Source organism: Euleptes europaea, chromosome 5, assembly GCF_029931775.1.
Source record: "Euleptes europaea isolate rEulEur1 chromosome 5, rEulEur1.hap1, whole genome shotgun sequence".
In the NCBI taxonomy this organism is placed as follows: domain Eukaryota; kingdom Metazoa; phylum Chordata; class Lepidosauria; order Squamata; family Sphaerodactylidae; genus Euleptes; species Euleptes europaea.
In genome coordinates this window covers 91,459,779-91,478,940 of record NC_079316.1, presented here as the reverse complement: position 1 = coordinate 91,478,940, position 19,162 = coordinate 91,459,779, and the positions used below count along the sequence as shown (strand labels likewise).

The 19,162-nt window shown below is 41.5% G+C and overlaps 1 protein-coding gene across 1 annotated transcript in view; it reads right to left on the bottom strand.

Annotated features, from left to right (window-relative positions):
* Positions 1–19,162, bottom strand: part of CDH23 (cadherin related 23) — a 553,698-nt gene that overhangs the window by 44,539 nt on the left and 489,997 nt on the right. Inside the window, exons 40-48 of the mRNA XM_056850511.1 lie at positions 15,145–15,278; positions 14,707–14,916; positions 10,991–11,098; positions 9,282–9,384; positions 7,961–8,086; positions 4,568–4,771; positions 2,891–3,349; positions 1,082–1,198; positions 714–938 (exon numbers count right to left, since the gene is read on the bottom strand). Coding sequence (XP_056706489.1) covers positions 714–938; positions 1,082–1,198; positions 2,891–3,349; positions 4,568–4,771; positions 7,961–8,086; positions 9,282–9,384; positions 10,991–11,098; positions 14,707–14,916; positions 15,145–15,278 — 1,686 coding nt within the window. The remainder of the gene's footprint in view (positions 1–713; positions 939–1,081; positions 1,199–2,890; positions 3,350–4,567; positions 4,772–7,960; positions 8,087–9,281; positions 9,385–10,990; positions 11,099–14,706; positions 14,917–15,144; positions 15,279–19,162) is intronic.

The window sequence follows — 19,162 nt, the reverse complement described above, 5'->3', positions numbered from 1 at the left end:
ACAGCAACCCAGGTATTCTGTGGTGGTCTCCCATCCAAATACTAACCAGGGCTGACCCTGCTTAGCTTCTGAGATCTGACGAGATACTGGACTAATATGCATTAATCTCCAATTAAAAAGGCAAAGAATGATGTTGAATTTTTGGTCCAGCTGGGGAAATGAGAAGTCTTTGGATATTTTTGAAAAATAAAAACTGGATCTGAATTGAAGCTGACTGAAGCTTTTCAGTTTTTACAATGTTGCTGCTGCCATCTCATGTCCTATGAGAGTATGCAACACATGATCCTGCTTACATACACAGTCATCATTTCGTGTGAATAGGACAACTGATATTTTCCAGCTTTGGTACATGCAACCAGAATTGCCAAAATGATAATGAAAAGGGCTTAACCATCACAGCCCTGATGATCTGAGCAGGAGAGAAAAGGAGCCCTTATAAGTTACACTAGAATGGTAGGAGGCATCGCTGGATTAGAGGAGGAGAAAGAACTTGGTTGGCCCAGAGGGTGAACTGTTTGATGCTCAGCTCTGTTCCCCTTTAAGTTTGAATGTAGTGCTCTGTTTACCCTTTACTATGTTCTTTTGTTGAAGAAATAAACTTTTTTGTGCCATTGGAAATTTCTACCATATGGAGAATAGTCTCTCTTCCTTCTTGTGGAGAAATTTCTTCAGAATTCAAGTAAAAAGGGAAACACACATATTGTCCCACCAACCTGCTGAGATGTCTTCAAGCTGGACATATCCCTCAGGAGAAAGGTTGAGCAGCTCATAGGTGATCTGCCCATTAGCACCCTTGTCTGGATCTACAGCTGACACAGATATCAATGTGGTCCCTGGAGTGGCCCCTTCCAGGATCCTCTCCGTGAAAAATGTTGCCCCGAAAGGACGGAACCGAGGAGTGTTATCATTGACATCCAATACATTTACTGTCAATTTTGCTGCAAGACACAGAAGGTGAAGGAAAGAAATAGGAGACAGGGATTTTAAAAAACTGAACGTTATCCAGTCTGGCACTATTCTCTTTTTATATCTTACTACAGTTCAAACCAGTTTGCCTAATCTGAGGTATGAATAACCTTACCATTTGGCACACTAACTGAGCGATCAACCACATCACTGGCATTGTCAAAGACAGAAATTGTGACCTCATATGTGGCTACCAGCTCCCTGTTCAGAGTGGACTTAACTTTCACAGCACCTGAAAAGTAGAAAGAAAAAGGGGGGAATGTCAGTTAAACCATATTGTTGAACTACACAAACCTCTGCCCTTTTATACTTATACTGAATATGGAAACCTCTGTCTGCATTTTTTCTGTCCATCTGCATGGACCTTTCCCTAAATTACAATTTAGTATTATCCAGTGACTCCAGTGTAAGCTCAGTTAAATCAATGGGTTCAGACTGGAGAAGGTCTGCATAGGATCACACTGTTAGCTAGCAATCCCGTCAACACAATCACAACAAAATACTAATCTAGATTGCTTTCAAACCCATTGCATTGCTCTACACTATGCTTTTTAATTTTCCCTTATAAACTGTATACTTTCTGTCATGAACAGTGTTTGCCTTTTCCGAAGACACTCGGACACAGAAGCAGGCAGCATATTTTATAGGAAAGGTGAATGGAATATGCTTTTGCCTTTGTATAGAAACTTGGTCAAAGGACACTTGCTGAAAACTAAGTACCTGAATTAACCTGGTATCTGTGGCCAGCTAAGATTGTAATGTATTTAGTGACTTGGTTTAAGAATATTGTTCAAGGCCCTGTAACATTCATGGTCTGGTTTCATGAACTGAACCCTTTGTTGAACCACTCAAAACTTATCCAGAACCACAGCATTATCTGAACCAGCATAGAACAGCATAGAGTGTTGCGCTTAAATCCCTACTCAGCCCTGAAGCTCACTGGTGACTTTGGGCATGTCACAATCTCTTAGGCTAGCCCACATCACTAGGCTCTTCTTAGGATAATTTGGCATTGCTTAATGTATGTCAAACCTGAGCTCCTTGGGAAAAAGTGGGATAAATACATAACAAATGAATTGCAAGCAGATAACCAGAGATACATTTTTCGGATCACACCACCAGTCACAATTATTTTGCCACTTTGGATTACATTTGATTCAGGCCCTTTGTTTCCCTTCCCCTATATACCAAAACACAGGTCAACAGGTCACATACCCTAAACATGTTTGCCCACTCCCTCCCAGCTATGGACTTCTGGGAAGCTGTCAGCATTCAGTCTGTGAAGGCTATAACACAATGCATGGCAGGCATGCGTTTCAACTGCAGTCTGCCGGCAAGACACAAACCAACACTAAACTGGGGAGGATGAAAATGAGGATGGAGAAGGTGCTGACTGCGATAGAAGGGAAACACAGAATTTACTTATAGAAATATAGATATCAAACCTGCAGGTCTGAGAGCCATAAGAGAAACAAAAAGAACAGTTAGTTGAAGCAAGCACCAGTCAAAAAATATACAGAGAAACAGAGAAAGCAGGGAACAGTTAGAAAGGAAAAGACAGAGGAAAAAGAAGCAGGAGATGAGGGAAAGAGCAAAATGTGTAAAGAGAAACAAGGAACACCAGAAAAAGTGGAAAACCATCTTCATCACTGTCAGTTGCACCAGCATCCCTCTTAAAGGAAAACGGAACTTTAACAACAGTTGACCTTTCCAGTTCTTCAACATACAGAAAGTCTAATTTGATAGAACAGTAAATGCACATGCTCTTCTGGACCAATGCTATTTATTTTCCACAGCTGAAAACAGCATACTCATTTTTCTTTCTCTCTATGTGCTTTAATCTTCTTCCTTAATAACTGTGTATTATCAACATCAACAAACTTAAATAAAAAACTGTTTAGAATTCACCCTCCAACTCCTGTACCTGTTCTAAAATCCACTGCAAAAGCTCCCTGCTGGTCTGGCACAAGAGCATCAGTATCATCTTTGGCCAGGATTTCAATGAGGTAGTATTCCAGCTGGGGATTGAGGTCTCTGTCTGTTGCCGTCACCTCGGCAACAACTGTGCCCAGGGCAGCTGACTCAGGCACGCTGACCGTCTGGATGGGGTTGATGAACTCTGGCTGAGAATCATTGACGTCATCGATGAGGATACTCACAGTGGCTGTGCCAGAGAGGGGGGGCGTACCCCGATCCATGGCAACCACTGTCAACCGGTAGTTGTCCTTTTGTTCTCTGTCTATAGTGGTGTTAGCCACACTGATCACCCCAGTGTTGGTGTTGATCAAGAACTTGTCTTGAGCTCCGCTCTCAATTCGGTAGCTCAGCTGTTGGTTGAGGCCATTATCCATGTCGGTTGCTGTTACCTGAAGGACAGAAAAACCTGGGGGAAACCCAGACTGTGACATTAGAGGTTTTTTCTGTTATTTGTGTCTATAGAACAAAAGAGATGCTATCTTGCATTATTCCTTGAATGTCCAGCATTCAATTCCTGGGACCGATTGCTAAAGACTGCTATAAAGGAAGGTAACATGTGTAACATGATAGCAACAGCAAGAAATGCCTCCTTCCAGTAATTTGTAAAGAATTCTGAAATGACAGCTTTTTTCATGTAGGGCCAAGGGAACTGATTTAATACCATTAAATGTGCAAAGTCATAAATATATAGGGGGGAAATGGATAAACTTCATGCTCTATGGATGCTCTATGCAGCATGCTGTATGGATGCTCTTTGAATAAAGGTCATATACAAAATGAGTCCTCTTACATTAAAAGAAAAACTATGACAACTTCTTAGGGTTGCCTGCTCCGGGTTGGGAAATACCTGGAGATTTTGGGGGTGGAGCCTGAGGAGGGCGGAGTTTGGAGAGGGGAGGGACTTCAATGCCATAGAGTCCAATAGCCAAAGCAGCCATTTTCACCAGGGGAACTGATCTCTGTTGTAATAGTGGGAGATCTCCAGCCACCACCTGGAGGTTGGCAACCCTCCAACGTTTACAAACACGAATGGGCAAAAAACCAAGTTTCTGACTGAAAATTAACCACACACACTGCTGTTTTTCCTTATTCTCTAGCTGAAAAAAAATAAGAATGAAGAGATATTACCAATGCTTGCAAGTGAAATCTGCAGACAATCTGCACACACACACACACACATACTTTTGAATTCTACTGACAGCATTGCTACTTCATGGCCAGTAAAAACCTCACAAAGATTCAATATCCAGCTTCCTTGGAAAATGACAAAAAATGAAATCTTCTGTTCACTATCAGTAGAAACAAGGAATTAGGAAACTTAGTTGCACAACTCTTAGTTACTTTTGGTTCCTCATTCTTTTAAAATTTGCAATGTGTATGTGTTTATAAAGTCCTGTCACGTTGCAGCCAGCTTATGGCAACCCTGTAGGGTTTTCAAGGGAAGAAACATTAGAGGTGGTTTGCCATTGCCTGCCTCTGCAAAACAGCCCCAGACTTCCTCGGTTGGCTGATCCTGCTTAACTTCTGAGATCTGATGAAATCAGGCTAGCCTGGGCAATACATTTGCGATATTCATCCTCATCCAAAACTCAAAAGCCTTTCTGCATTTTGTTGTTATTCTGACCTGGAGGGATGTTTTCCATCACTCGAACAGTCAACGCTGCTGGGTGAAAGACTGGCTGGTTGTCATTATCATCCAGAATAGTCACTGTAAGCCTAGCTGTGCTGTTCAACTTGCCAACGTCCACTGCAAGCAGCAGAAATTCCAAAACTGGATTCAAGAAGGCTTCTCTGTCTATTAACCGGCCTGGCTTCACCAGAATGACACCTGGAGGGGATTTAGAAGAATCAATTAGAAAAAATAAAAACAAGCTGTAGAAAAATATAATCCAAAGGTTCTCAAACTCTATTAAATATGCAACAGAGTATAAATCTCATTTCACCAAAACTGGCAACCACAACAAATTGTACCCTTCAACATACACATTGGCACTTGCAAGTTGCAACAAGTAAAATGAAGCCTAGAGGCCTTCATTAGTTGGTAAATTAGGGTTACCAGGTCCCTCTTTGCCACCGGCAGGAGATTTGGGGGGTGGAGCCTGAGGAGGGCGGGGTTTGGGGAGGGGAGGGACTTCAATGCCATAGAGTTCAATTTTCTCCAGGTGAACTGATCTCTATTTGCCGGAGATCAGTTGTAATAGCAGGAGAGCTCCCGCTAGTACCTGGAGGTTGGCAACCCTATGGTAAATGCATTTATACCACCTACATTCAATAGTCTTGCCTTGTCAAGGCCATCATCGCTATCACTATACACATCACAAAATATATGTGGGGACGGCCAGACAAATTGTATGACAGTTGGGGGAAAGGGGTGACTTCAAAATGTAGGTTTTCTTCAGCTCAGACCATTTTAAAAAATATGTTCTTCCTATGTTGTGCTGATCTGGAAAACAAAAGTAGGCAACACTGTAAACAGTATGGTAAGGCCTCCAGCTTACCTAATGTGTGGCTAAGAAAATGCTGACTCTGCTGATGAGTAGACTTCTATGAGTTGCCCTACTATGACCTGAACAGATGACCACAAGGCTCACATGATGTATCTGTTGATGTATTTTATAGTGCATGGTGGGAGAAGGAATGTTTGAGCACAACCCCATTTAAAATACTCCCCACATGCACAAAGCTAACATGTTTTAGTTAGCCTTCTTCTTAGTATGTTATCTTTGTATATGTAGGGAGCATTTTATAAAGAGAAACACTCAATCACTCCCACCTTTAGCTTGCAATGGTACAGCCTAGCTATACATACACCACTTGGTGCTTTCTGTTCCTCTTATTTTGTTGGTGTGGGCTGAGTTATGTGTGTGTGTGTAAAGTGCCTTCAAGTCGCAGCCGACTTATGGCGACCCCTTTTTTGGGGGGGTGTTCATAGCAAGAGACCAACAGAGGTGATTTGCCAGTGCCTTCCTCTGCACAGCAACCCTGGTATTATTCCTAATAACCAGGGCTGACCCTGCTTAGCTTCTGAGATCTGATGAGATCAGACTAGCCCGGGCCATCCAGGGCAGGGCAGGCTGGGTTATAGCTGTCCATATATCTGGCAATCATTCTGCTCTGCATGCACAACATGTCTAGATGTACTCATATGTCTTTGAAAATCACCTTGAGTTCTTGTGTACAGAAGGAATGCAAAATAAAACTTCTAAAAATAAATAATGATTAAGAAGTTAAAACTATCTACATAGAAATCCTAATTTATTAATGTAATGTTTACTAGAGATCATGCTGGTATGTGATAATACATACAGGTGCCAATCGAAGGTCTGAAGAGAGGCAAGAATAATCAGTGCTACTACTAACTTAAAGTTGTTCCTAGTAAAACAAACACAACAGTTCACCCATATAATATTATCCGCTCATATATAACCTATGCCTATTCTACTACAGATAATAACCCAACTAATTTTTCAATCTTTTAAAGTTATATAGAGTTACTGTTTGAGGTTTCTCAAAACTGGATTTTCTGGCTGTATCAGAAAACTGCCCTCTCCACTCAGCTGGCCCCTGTAAGAGTGACAGGCAACTGAAAGCCTACCCAGCAGGGCATTCAGTCCAGGGGCATGGTCCCAGATGGCATTTAACCCCTGGAGACACCCCACGTGGTCCACTTTGCAAATGCTATCAAATTATTCAGGATGGTGAAAACCAAGGCAGATTGTGAAGAGTTACAGGAGCATCTCTCTAAATTGGGTGAGTGGGCAACAACGTGGCAAATAACATTCAGCGTGGGTAAGTATAAGGTGATGCATACTGAAACAAAAAATCCTAATTTTAAATATATGCTGGTGGGATCTGAACTGGTTGAGACTGAAAGAAATCTTGGGGTTGTGGTGGAAAGCTCGATGAAAATGTTGACACAGTGTGCAGCATACATGAAAAAGGCAAACTTCATGCTAGGAATTATTAGGGATTGAAAATATAATGGATGCTATTGTAATACCCTTCTATAGAGCTCTGGTGCAGCCTCATTTGGAATACTGTATGCAGTGCTGGTTGCCATATTTCAAAAAGGATATTGTAGAGCTGGAAAAAAAGTACAGAAGAAGGCAACCAAGAGGATGAAGGGATTGGAGCACCTTTCCTATGGTGCTTTTCAGTCTAAACAAAAAGATGGCTAAGGGAAGACATGCTAGAGGTTTATAAAATTACGCACCAGGTGGAGAAAGTGGATCGAGGGAGATTTTTTCCCATCTCCCATAATACTAGAACTCAGGGGCACCCAATGAAATTGTTGGCAAATAGGTTCAGGACAGACAAAAGAAAGTACTTCTTTACTCAACGTATAATTAAAGTGGGGAATTCACTGCCAGTAGAGGTGGTAATGGCCGCGAGCATACACAAACTTTAAAGGGGGATTAGACAAATTAATAGAGGAGAGATCCATCAATGACTACTAACCATAGTGACTAAAGTAAGCCTCCATCTACAGAGGCAGCAAGCCTCTGAATACCAGTGCTGGGAGACAGCAGCAGGGGAGGACCTCGGTTTCTACACCCTGTTTGTTTGACCCTCCAGGGCAACTTGTTGGTCACTGTATGATATAATTTGCTGGCCTAGATGGACCACTGGTCTGATCTAGTGGGGCTCTTCTTATTTTCTTACCTTCTTTACCAATAGAAAAATTCTAACATCCAGCAACAAACGAGAGCAATGGTCTCTCAAACCATTCAGTTCTTCACTGCTACTGCGTTTCACCCCAAGTTGTCCATTGTTCAACTGAATTTTCCCAGCCATCAGATTTGTTTGTATCTTGCATTTCTTGCCTCTTCTCTCTTCTTCAGCTTTAAATTCTTCCTCCTCTGTTTCAACACACTTTCTCTCCCAGTTCTTCTCCAACTGTTGCAGAATGCCAACTTCTAAACTGCCCTCCCCTCTTTCCCCCAACTTCTTTTCTTCTGCTTCCAGCCTGCCATTGGTCACAGTGAAGATTCCATAGGGAGTCAGAAGACTTCCTTACCTGTTCTGTTGTTTATGATGAAAAGGTCTGTTGCCATCCCAAACAGCTGGTATGTCACTACTGCATTGATACCCTGGTCACTGTCCAAAGCTAGAATTGGTCCATTGAGCACTGTGATGCGAGTTCCTGAATCGAACATGAAGATCTCAATAAAAGGAACAACATTAATAGACTCCTCCATCTCCCCCCCGCTTCACCACCCAAATGAATAAAACAGAAGAATGAATGGATGAAACAGGGTGAGGCTCTATGAGACAGAAGAGAAGTGTGTGGTGCAACCTTGGCAGACTGAATCAAGAAGCCCCCTGGGAGAAGCCTTAAAGCCCTGCTAAAAGAAAACAAACAAATTCATCAGCATGTTGAACTGAAAGGACATTTAGTGGAAAGTTTGCCTCCTTAGTTGACTCCTAGATTTCCACTACTCTCCACATAAGTGTGGGAGACAAAGATGCACTGGAACTTGCCGAAGTGTAAACATTTTGAAAACAGAGTGCCAAAAAGTGTCCAAATTAAGGACCTGTGACTTTGCACTGAATGGAGATATGTATTTGCAGTTACTTAATTCTTAAGGATGAAAAACAAATATGCGCTTTAATCTACGTTGATATAGCTGGTATCAGCAAAATGGGAGCATGTCACACTCTGGTACTCTTATTCCTTTACTGCTAACATCATTCGAGGAAGGGAGTTGGGAGGGATCACGCTCTGCATTTGTGACATTTATGAGCTGTGTTTGTAAAAATCCCAACCAACAATTCGGTTTTCTGTATCAAACAATACTGTACAAAAATCTTTAATGATTTTTTTTTTAAATGAAGTTCTACTGCTAAAAAAATCCAAGGTGTTTTAAGCAAGGTTTCTTTTTGTTCCCAAGGGCTATACCACACTGCTATACATTTCCCTACATAGCATCTTTCAAAGAGCTTTCACCAACTTTATTGAATAGTTTGTGTATAGTTGTTGGATACAGCAACTGTTCTCCATTTTCTGTCACTGGTGTACTACAACATACTTAAACCTAACATCTGACATTTCAGTAGTGTATCTGCTGCTTTTCCAGGGAAAAACAGGTTTTATTTATGTTGTTCATTTAAGGTAACAGCAGAGGAGTTTGTTTGGCCACTTCCACTTTACCAGGTCTTCTGGGACGCATTCCTGTTTCTGAGAAGCTGCTGAGGAAAACAGTAAAAGGGAAAGTACTCACCACTTACATGGGAGAACCACTCATGACTTTCAGAAAACAACCTGAGGAAGAGCTTCTTGCACTTTTAACACTACTCATGCCGCAAGGATAAATTGATATGTTGGAGGGAACACGCACCTGGGGGGGAATTCTCTAGCACCTCGGCCTGGTACGAGCTCTGAGTAAAAAGCGGGTGGTTATCATTTTCATCTGCTACTGAAATCACTAGCAGGTCAAAATCCTAAATAAAAAAAGGAGAGAACGACAAAAAAAAAGAATCCATAGTTGCCTGCTGAAACAGTATAAACTGGTCTCTAGACTGCCAATGTTTTATATATATTTTTGCTTAGTTGTATAGGCTGCCCAAGCACAAATGGCTTGGACTAGGTAATGTATACAAAATAAATATATAACATCTCACCTAAACAAACTTTTGTGAACATTTTTATGTCCTAGGCTAACTTAACCCTAAACCCCAAAGGGTTGCCAGTGTTTCTCGGAGGCATTCAGGCTTGGATTTTGGTGAGTCCACTGAGGGAGGTGGCAGCACCAAGAGGGCTTCTCTTGATGTCCTTGCTGTTTGAACCTGATGCGTGTAAGAGAATGGAATTATTAAGAGGTTACTATTGGTAGATCTGCCCTGACCTGGATGACCCAGGCTAGCCTGATCTCATCAGATCTCAGAAGCTAAGCAGGGTCAGCCCTGGTTAGTATTTGGATGGGAGACCACCAAGAAATACCAGGGTTGCTGTGCAGAGGAAGGCATTGGCAAACCACCTCTGTTAGTCTCTTGCCATGAAACCCCCCCCCCAAAAAAAGTGGTCGCCATAAGTTGGCTGCGACTTGATGGCACTTCACACAAACACACACACACACACACACATTGGTAGATCTAAGTCATCATAATAAGACTCGTGGGATGAGGTAGCTTCTGTTCATCTTAAGTTATGTAAAGTTTTATCAGTTAAAAGCTCTAAAAGAGAACAGAAAGGCAATGCAGGCATCAGAGCAGTAGGACAATCTCTTCTACAGATTATTCTGGAGACAATAGATATATCCATGGTGTTAAAACAAGTTCAGTATTCTGTGTCACTCAGTCACAACAAAATGTTTCTGGAATATTACTAATCAGAACTACAATTTCATAAAATACCTGTTTTGTTTTGTTTTTAGTTTATAATGCATTGTAAAACAGCATTAGCTCAGATATTTGATGTATCAATACATGAGATCAAAACTTGAAAAACCAAAAGGTGTGAAGTAAATCATGGCATTGAAGGAAGGCTGCCAGAAACTGATGAATATGTTAGGCCTATTATATTAGGTGCTGTGGAACACAGGCAGGATGGTGCTGCTGCAGTCGTCTTGTTTGTGGGCTTCCTTGAGGCACCTGGTTGGCCACTGTGTGAACAGACTGCTGGACTTGATGGGCCTTGGTCTGATCCAGCATGACTTTTCTTATGTTCTTAAGCTACAGAAAAGTTGAGTGAAGGGCTATTTTGAGTTTTCTAAGGTAGGCCTTGAAACCTTTGGTCTGGATCCTCTGACTGAGAAGAGAAACTAAGAAACAAAGTTTGGGTTTAGTTTCAGAGGGTAAGTTGTTTTAGTCTGCAGTAAAAGAGCTAGATACAAGTCCAGTATCACTTTAGAGACCAAAAAGATTTTCGAGGCTTAATCTTTTGAGAGTCAAAGCTCTCTAGATGATACAACCCAAAGTTTGGGTTTGATTCATGTGTCTTTGAACCTCAATAATTTCATTTGTTTTCTGGGACAGAAGTACCTGAAAAGTTCTCAGTAAGCCTAACCCCAATGCTATAGTGGGAAAACCTGGTGGTGTATATAATTACCCGCCTCGCATTGCGTGCATTTTCTGGGTTGTCCTTCACTGTCACAGTCAATTTGTACTCTGGCACCAACTCTCTATCCAGTGGGCGGTTTACATATGTAATGCCAGTCTGAGGAGAAGAAGAGCAAAGAGAAAGGGGAGAAAAATCAAATGGGATGGAATTATATCGTTTGATTTTACACTGTCAAATGCCAACAATACATGAAGTAAGGATATACATGAAATAAGGATAAAATTTGTCAGGGACCATATTGTTTCCCTAAATCAAAAGTCACGCTCTTGGGTTCTAGGATATCTAGTGTGAACTCTCAGTAGTGTAAATAAGAGGGGTGGCAGGGGCTCCTGAGCCTGGCACAACCTGGATTGGTCACAGATTATGTAAAATATTGACAGTTATTAACATTAGGCTATTAATTTCAAATTATTCAAAATATTTAAAGGTGGTAGATGAAAATCCAGGCATCAGCTTGCTCAAAAAGCAGCAAAGCAGGAAACGTGGTAATGTTATAGTCCCTCACTGACCCTGGGCCTGTAGCCTAACAATCTGAGAGGCCAAACTGGACGTGCGGGTCCAGATTCCCTAGACTTAATGCTGATTTACCACCACCACACTGCAACTGCAAGGAATGGCTGTTAAAAAATAAAGGAAAGCCTGCTTGGACTCAAAACATTGCTATGAGGAGATATGAGGACTCCTGCCTCCCCACCAAAAAAACCTGTTTTCTCATGCCAAAGTAGTGCTGAGTTATCTCCCTGTTTTTGCTGCTCCACATACACAGAATTCTTCAAACCAGACCCAACTCTTAGAAAACCTTCACATTTAGTTTGACCCTGAAGTTCTGCTAGTCAAGTGAATGCTGCTGATAGAGAAGAGTGCATTGGAGACATATGACAGTGGAAACAGGCGTTTTGCACAATGGTTTCTGAGAATAAGTCAATCTAAGCAGTGAGATAGGGAGATTTTGTCTTACTTTGTTTTGGATATAAGTAGAGCAACATTCCAGAAGGAGGAAATACTCTTCCTTGGGACACAGGAGGCAGGGAATTAAAAATGACCCCCTCTCTCTTCAGAGGTGGACTCCCTACCCTCATTCTAGACCTTTAACAAGAAAAAGAAATCAAAGATCAATAATCCTATCAAGGAACACTAAACCCAGGGGAACCGGAAAGTGTGGGATGGTTCTGCTCATGACCCTGAAACAAATTCATCAATCTGAGAATTCTTTTCTCCACAGTTGGGCAGAGGGACATTTGGGAAGTGGGATGTGCATAAGCTGGAACTGATCCCAAGACCAGCTGTGTACCTCCTGGTCTGAAAGATTCTACAACTGTATGGGACACTGACCAGTGCCCAAGAAGCAACCATGTAGTGTTTGGTGAATGAATGAATGGAAATTCACCATGGCAGCTGTACAGATTTCTTTCCTAGGAGAATGATCTAAGAAGGCTGCTGAGACACTGAAGCTTGTAACATTTACATACACAGTTTATGCCACTGTCTCTCAGTCATACAAAGGATAAATGAATGCAGGGTTTGTTTGTTTGTTGAAAAGGTTGGACTTGATCTTCAGTACCAACCATGGATCTGTGTTAACGATCACTTTGTTCGTATGGAAAACATCTAAGTCTTTTCCACAGACAGAACAATTAGCTTGGACTTTCTGCCAGATGATGGCTTCTCTCCTAAGATAGTTCTTCAAGGGAGGTCTGGAGAGGGCCTGCAAGATAGTGGCTGTTATCGCACTAGGTATTCCCAGCGATGTATCAAGAGTTTGGAAATGTTATAAAAAACAGCACTTTAAAAGGGTTTTTGGATGCCACGGCTAAAAAATGGTTGGAAGACGTCTTCACAGCTAAAGGGGCCAAACAAAGCGCGAACAGTATTTTTTATAACAGTTTCAAACTCTTAATACATCGGTGGGAATACATAGAAAGTGCGAATAGAATTTTTTATAACATTTTCAAACTCTTAATACATCGCTGGGAATACTAGTAAGGTAACAGTGATAAGCCTCTGTGTGGGAAGCTGATGAACGGAAGATGTATGAAAACTGCTCCACCCTCTTCAGGAACCTCTTCACATGGGAACATGCAGGGGGGGATCTTTTCTTTTAAGAAGATACGACAGCATTAAGGGCAGCAAATTGATGTTTAGTTGAAGGCCCTGATATAGAACTGCACAACATCTAGAATATTCATTTGAGAGAAACATTTGCTTTCTTCTTGCATCAGCCTACAAAGAATTGGAATATCTTCGGAAGACTTATCCATTAATTGGTCCTCACTTTCTGCAACAGCTTCAACTCATTGTTCCTGTGCTCTACTGATAAGAAACCCCACTGGAGTTATGTGTCAAATTCCAGATCAGAAATTGACCTGGAATCTATAATTCTGAAGGTAATCAACAATAATTGCCCCTCTGAGTTTGTTGCATGTCTCTGACATTGATGAGGTTACTGTCCAAGTATAGGTGAAGATGTATACCCTCAAGATGAAGGTGAGCTCCTAAGGATACCAAGATATTGGAGAAGTAAGAGGATAAATAAATAAGAATAAATAAGAAGTAAACAGTTTGGTATGCCTCCAACCATAAAGATCTGAGGAAGTGGTACTTCCTATATCTACTTCCTTATCAAAAGCAAGAACACACTGGGGGTAAGGAGCCTGCTCTGTCAGGTAAGGTTATTTTTAACTTCCTGCCTCCTGTGTCTTAAGGAAGGAGACCTAATATCCCTCTGTTCTTCACCAGAAACCTTGGAGTTTCAGCAACAATATCCTTAAAGGTCCACAAATATTCTAAAGTCACTATGGCCACATGCTGCACGGGAAGAGGGGTGTAGAATTAGGAGTTTCTCTTGGGATGGAGATGATTAGTTACTGTGCTGAGAAGTGTAGCCTCCTTTGCTAAAATTTGGTACAGGGATCTGTGAAGATAATACAAAAGGATAGCTTTTCTTTTCCTCCTCTTTTTTTCGGAAGCCCACCTCTGTACCCAGCAGTTTGGCAAAAAGTACTTGTTGCTGCATGAATCCCACCTCAGTCCTGTAACCAACATGCTATGTGTATACCCACTTAATGGAGAAATTAGCCCTTACAGGAAAGGCGCTTAGAAGCTCAGTAGTACAAAGCTGGTCAGAATTTGACTATTACTTGAGGATCTGTGCATTGGTGATGCAGAAAAAGAAGTGAAACTAAAGATGTCAACACAGTCCTTTGGGGAACAAATTAGAAACATATTTCCAGATACACTGGGCTCAACATTCCTCAATAGATTAGTTAAAAAGCTGTGAGCTCTTAAGCATCAAGTTTGGGTGTCTAAAATTAGTTGAAAAAATAAAATCATTTGAATCTCTCAATTAAGTGCATTGCTGAGCAACATCAGCACTGAACATTCAACAATGCACCCGTGCTCCCAGCCCCTTCAGGAAAGGAAGGCTGAGGTTCTGTACATGCCTGTCATTAATGCATAAAAATATTAAATGAGACATAACTATTTACATGTCAGATACGTTGCTAATGTTTGTAAAATAGAATGAGTCTTAATAAATCCAAACAAATAAAGCTTGCACTTAATGCACAAATCTCCATTTGCATTTAAAACCAATCCCTGCAGGTACTAAAGAGGTCTCTAGGTAGTTGGTATGTGTGGCAGATCATGTGTGGTGCAGGAAGCCCTATATGTATCTCTGCAGTGGGAAAAGAAGTGTGGAGACTTACTGTAGCATTGATATAAAAGGCATTATCTATATTCCCTGCTGTGATGCTGAAGGTTAAAAGAGAGTTCCTGCCACTGTCAGCGTCACTGGCAAAGATCCGGGTGACAACACCAGAGATGGGTGCATTTTCACTGATAGTGAGATTCATCGGCAAGTTCAGGAGCACTGGGTCATTATCATTAATGTCCAGAACACGCACACCCACCATGACCTGAAACAAAAAGAAGCAGCAGATGAGTCTATTATGTCTCAGACTATCACCACAAAAAAAATAATAATCCACAGGCTTCTTCTGTGTCATTTTCACTGTCCAGTCTGCACAAAAGCCAAAAATTACTCAAGTTCTTCCTCAGTTCATTTTCAAACTACGCTTCTATCTAAAGACTTGTGGAAATATAGCCTTGCCTTCAGTCTGGCCCCCTGGACCACCATGACTTACAGTGGAGCTGAGAGGAGGCACTCCTCTATCCTTGGCAGCAATTGTGAGGTTATAGAAGGCAATGTTCTCTCGATCAAGCTCAGCATCTTTTCGTACTCGCAGCTCCCCTTCCACAGGAGAGATCACAAATTCTCCTGCAAGAAAGACATAAGGACACACATAGAGGGAGAGGAGAAGACACTCAAAAGCAACAAGCTGTCGTACTTCCACTTCCAAGAAAACATGCTAATGCAGAAAGGCAAGAACATGCATTGGGAATTGGTAGATTCTGTAATGAGTATATTCTGTAGAGCCACAAGTCTACACCCAGGCCCTGTAGCTGCTCTGTACCAGAATGCCATCAAGCCACAGGATTCAGATGGCAGGATAGTGCACTTGTGGGCGAAAACACTCTGCTAGAGGCTGTAGGGAAGCTTGTGCTGAGTTCTTGGTTCCTGCTTTTAAGAGCTACAAGAGTAATAAGAGCTACAAAATACACCAGGACCTCTGTCATTGGAGGTTTTGGCATACTTGGAAACTGTTTAATGCCACAGATGAAGAGAACAAATAAACAACGAAGCACAACACATTGAAGGTTAGGAAACTTGGAGTTTCAGCAACAATACCCTCTGTAGAAAATTTTAGGAAGTTTCCCTTCCTCCTTTCTTTTTGTTTCCCTCACATATCCCCACTTTCTATCCCTCACTCAGTCAGGACCCACTCACCAGGTCATTTATGCATGGGTACTTTCACTCACGTTTGCCCCCTGTCTGTCTTGGTTGTTCCTTGGAGTTATGCATGAGTTTTCCATCCCTTAGAGACGACCTCGCTGCCAGCCCTCATAAATCCCAGGACTCCCTGTTCCTCTGTTAACCCGATTCTTTCCTCTCCCCTGAACTCTACCCAGGTGAAATCCCCGTGCATAATGCAAAGCGTGGGACACCCAACCTTGGTTTTTATCACAGAAAGATTGCAGCCAGTTACAAAGCAGCGTGTAAAGAGGAAGGGATTCAAATGCTTCCTGCTTCCTCCGAGCTCTTTCTGAGCAGAAGAAAGGCTTTGCTTTACTTTAATTATACTGTTCATATGGCCAATTCTGCCCTGAACAATGTCACACTGAAATAAGAAGAAAGGCTTTTTAAAAACAAGGTTTGGATTTCTCCCCCTCCTTTCAGATTGCTCCATTTTTTTCTTAAAATGCTTTCTTATTTGGCAATTGGGTGGGTTTGGGGGGGATTTTCTCTCACAGTAAGCACTACTAAGTAAGCCAATTACAAAGCAGCATTTAGAGTTGGAGACTGCTGGTCCGTAGATTCCCAACAAGAAGGTGTAGGTCCAGTGAGCAACGAACCTCAGGTAAAACTCCCATGCATAAATGGCCCCAGCCCCTCTCTCTCTCCCCCCAAGAACCAAATAAAAACTGCAGCTCACTCATTCTGCTGTCAGCATTAACCCATCAGCATTCCCCCCGGGAGCCCTCATCCCTCCCAACGCTGCTAAACAAAGTCATTACGTACTGAAACAACCTGCAAAGGAAAAATAGTTTAGCCCATAATAAACAAATAACATTTTCAACTACTTGCAGAGCCATACCGCATAACCACATCCTCCCACTGACAAAAACACACCATACAAATCTAATACTTTAGAAGGCCTTTCTCCCATTTCTAGTATAGCTCAAATAATGGTTATCTAAATTAACTATCAATGAGTGTATCTTTGCAATATTACCTTTAGACGTTTTGTCATTCAATAGTAATTCAAAAAAAAAAATTCAGGCCTCACGCCATCATATTTTAGCAACAACACATGCACAAAATGCCTAGCCTGAAAAAACTGAGAGTAGGGGTTTAATTCCACCCATTCTTAATACAACCTCATCATATACCAACATATGTTGATCTATAACTAATGTCTCTAGATTATCAAGATTATGCTGTCTCCAAATTTGAAGATCTCCTAAATGAAGTATATCTTGTTCGTTAAAGAATATAGCAGATAAGGGGGAGAGACCTGGACAGAGATTAGATTTTATAGTATACTAAACATGTAGCATTGCGCTAATGATTGAGTTGCCGATACCAAATGAAATCTCTGTATCTTTAGACTATCCAGATGACATTGCTAGAAAGAAAGTTTCTTTATACCAATCCACCATCTTTATAATCTAACATGATATCAGGTGACCTTAATCTCCCCTCTACTAACTGGTCTAAGGATTTTTAATGATATATAAATCCAATAGAATTTTGTTTTGTTTTAATAAGTTTTTTTATTCTTTTAAATTACATGTCCCCTCATCCTAAGGGATGACAAAGGGGTATATGCCTAAATAAATAAGAAGTGTAGTTTTATTCAAGGAGGTACTGACAGACATTTGAAATGCTAGAAAGCTGGAGGAAGTCGGCTCACTTCAGCCCTGATGGGTATCTCAAAAGGCAGAAGCTTCCTGCAACTGAACCAGTCATCAGTAAACTTCAAAAATGACAATTTTTTTTAACTTACGATCAAGAGTGGCAGTACCTGAACAGCGTACAAAACACATTTCCTCTCCTCAACACAACCTTTATATAGATAACCTCAGCACTCAGGAATTTCCATAATGATTTGCATTGTCAGGTACTGCGTTTATCTATGCTTATAAACATTATTAAGATAACTAGGTTGTATGTACCTGTAACTATTGTTCATTGAGCGGTCACCAGTTCTGTCACAAATGGGTATTGTGCCTGTGCAGGCTGCCCATGAAGAAACGTCTAGAGCTCTTAAAGCAATGAGAATGTCCCCCACTCCCCAGCACTGGAGTTTCCTGTCTTTTTCCAGGTGCAAGGAGGAGGCTGGGAACAGTAGCCCTCAGTTCCTTGATGCTGCAGCTAGACAGCTCAATCCCATGGAACCAGTAGAACTATTACGAGAGAGCTCACAGCGGAGCAGGAGAGAGGGATGCGTGACTGCACTGGTGACCACTCAATAAACAGCATTAAGTGCAACCATGTTTTCATTGTTGTGGTCACAGTGCAGTTCCACATGGGAGATTGGCCAGCTAACCACAGCCCTCCATTTGATGTTGGGTGCAATGCTCTCATCAGGTCTGGAGATAACCTGGGACAGGATATTCCCATTCCTTTCATTTTTGGCTCTGGAACTCCACAATCAACCTGAAGCTGTGGATATCCAATTTTGGTGGATATCCAAAAAATATCCAATTTTGAGATTCCTAGTTTTATTTTCTGATGAGTTATGGTTGCCACAAACAAACAGACGGACATGCAGATTCTTTTATTATTATGGATGCATGGTAAAAACCAGCCAAGTGGTTTGTTTTGTTATGATATTTAGTTTGGATCAGGGTCATATGGGCCCCCCCAGATGGAGTCTTTGTTCGGGGGCCCATGGTGGCTCTCAGTAGCCCTGGTCAGGCCATTATAAAGCCACAGTCAACATGTTCTGAAGAGTTTCCTTTGCCAAAGGACAAAGTTAAAAGCCTCAACATATTTCTTCTCTAAAGAGGAAAAAAAATCCTTCTCAGTCTCAAGAATGAGCTAATGAGGAAAACATAGAAGAGGAAAGGTGGACTTCAGGTTTATGTGTTCCCTCAGAGAAGGGGATATGTGGAAGACTGGAGAAAAAAGAGCATGAGAAGAAGTTTCAGCTCTTCCCTGGAGGAAGAGAGAGAGCAGAGGGATACTGCTGCTTGCTTCTTCCTCAAACCTGGAAAAAGGTGGGAAATTTTGTGTATCGGAGAGCACTCAAATTGCTTTATGAGCTCTAGAAGCTTCTTTCATGGCAGGCCTGTACATGTGGGACTTCACTGTGACCATGACAAAGAAATATACTTCTGCAGTTTTTAGGCTCCTTCACTTCATCATGTAAGGAAGTCAAATCACTTCCAAGGCAAGCTAGACAGCCTTTCTCACATACTTTTTTCAGTTTCAAGGAATAAAGTTGCAAGAGCTCAAGCCTCTTATGAGATTTCAAGCCTCTTATGGAAGGAATAGTAGTACAACAGGTTGAAATGTTTTCTTGCATAGTGGATGCT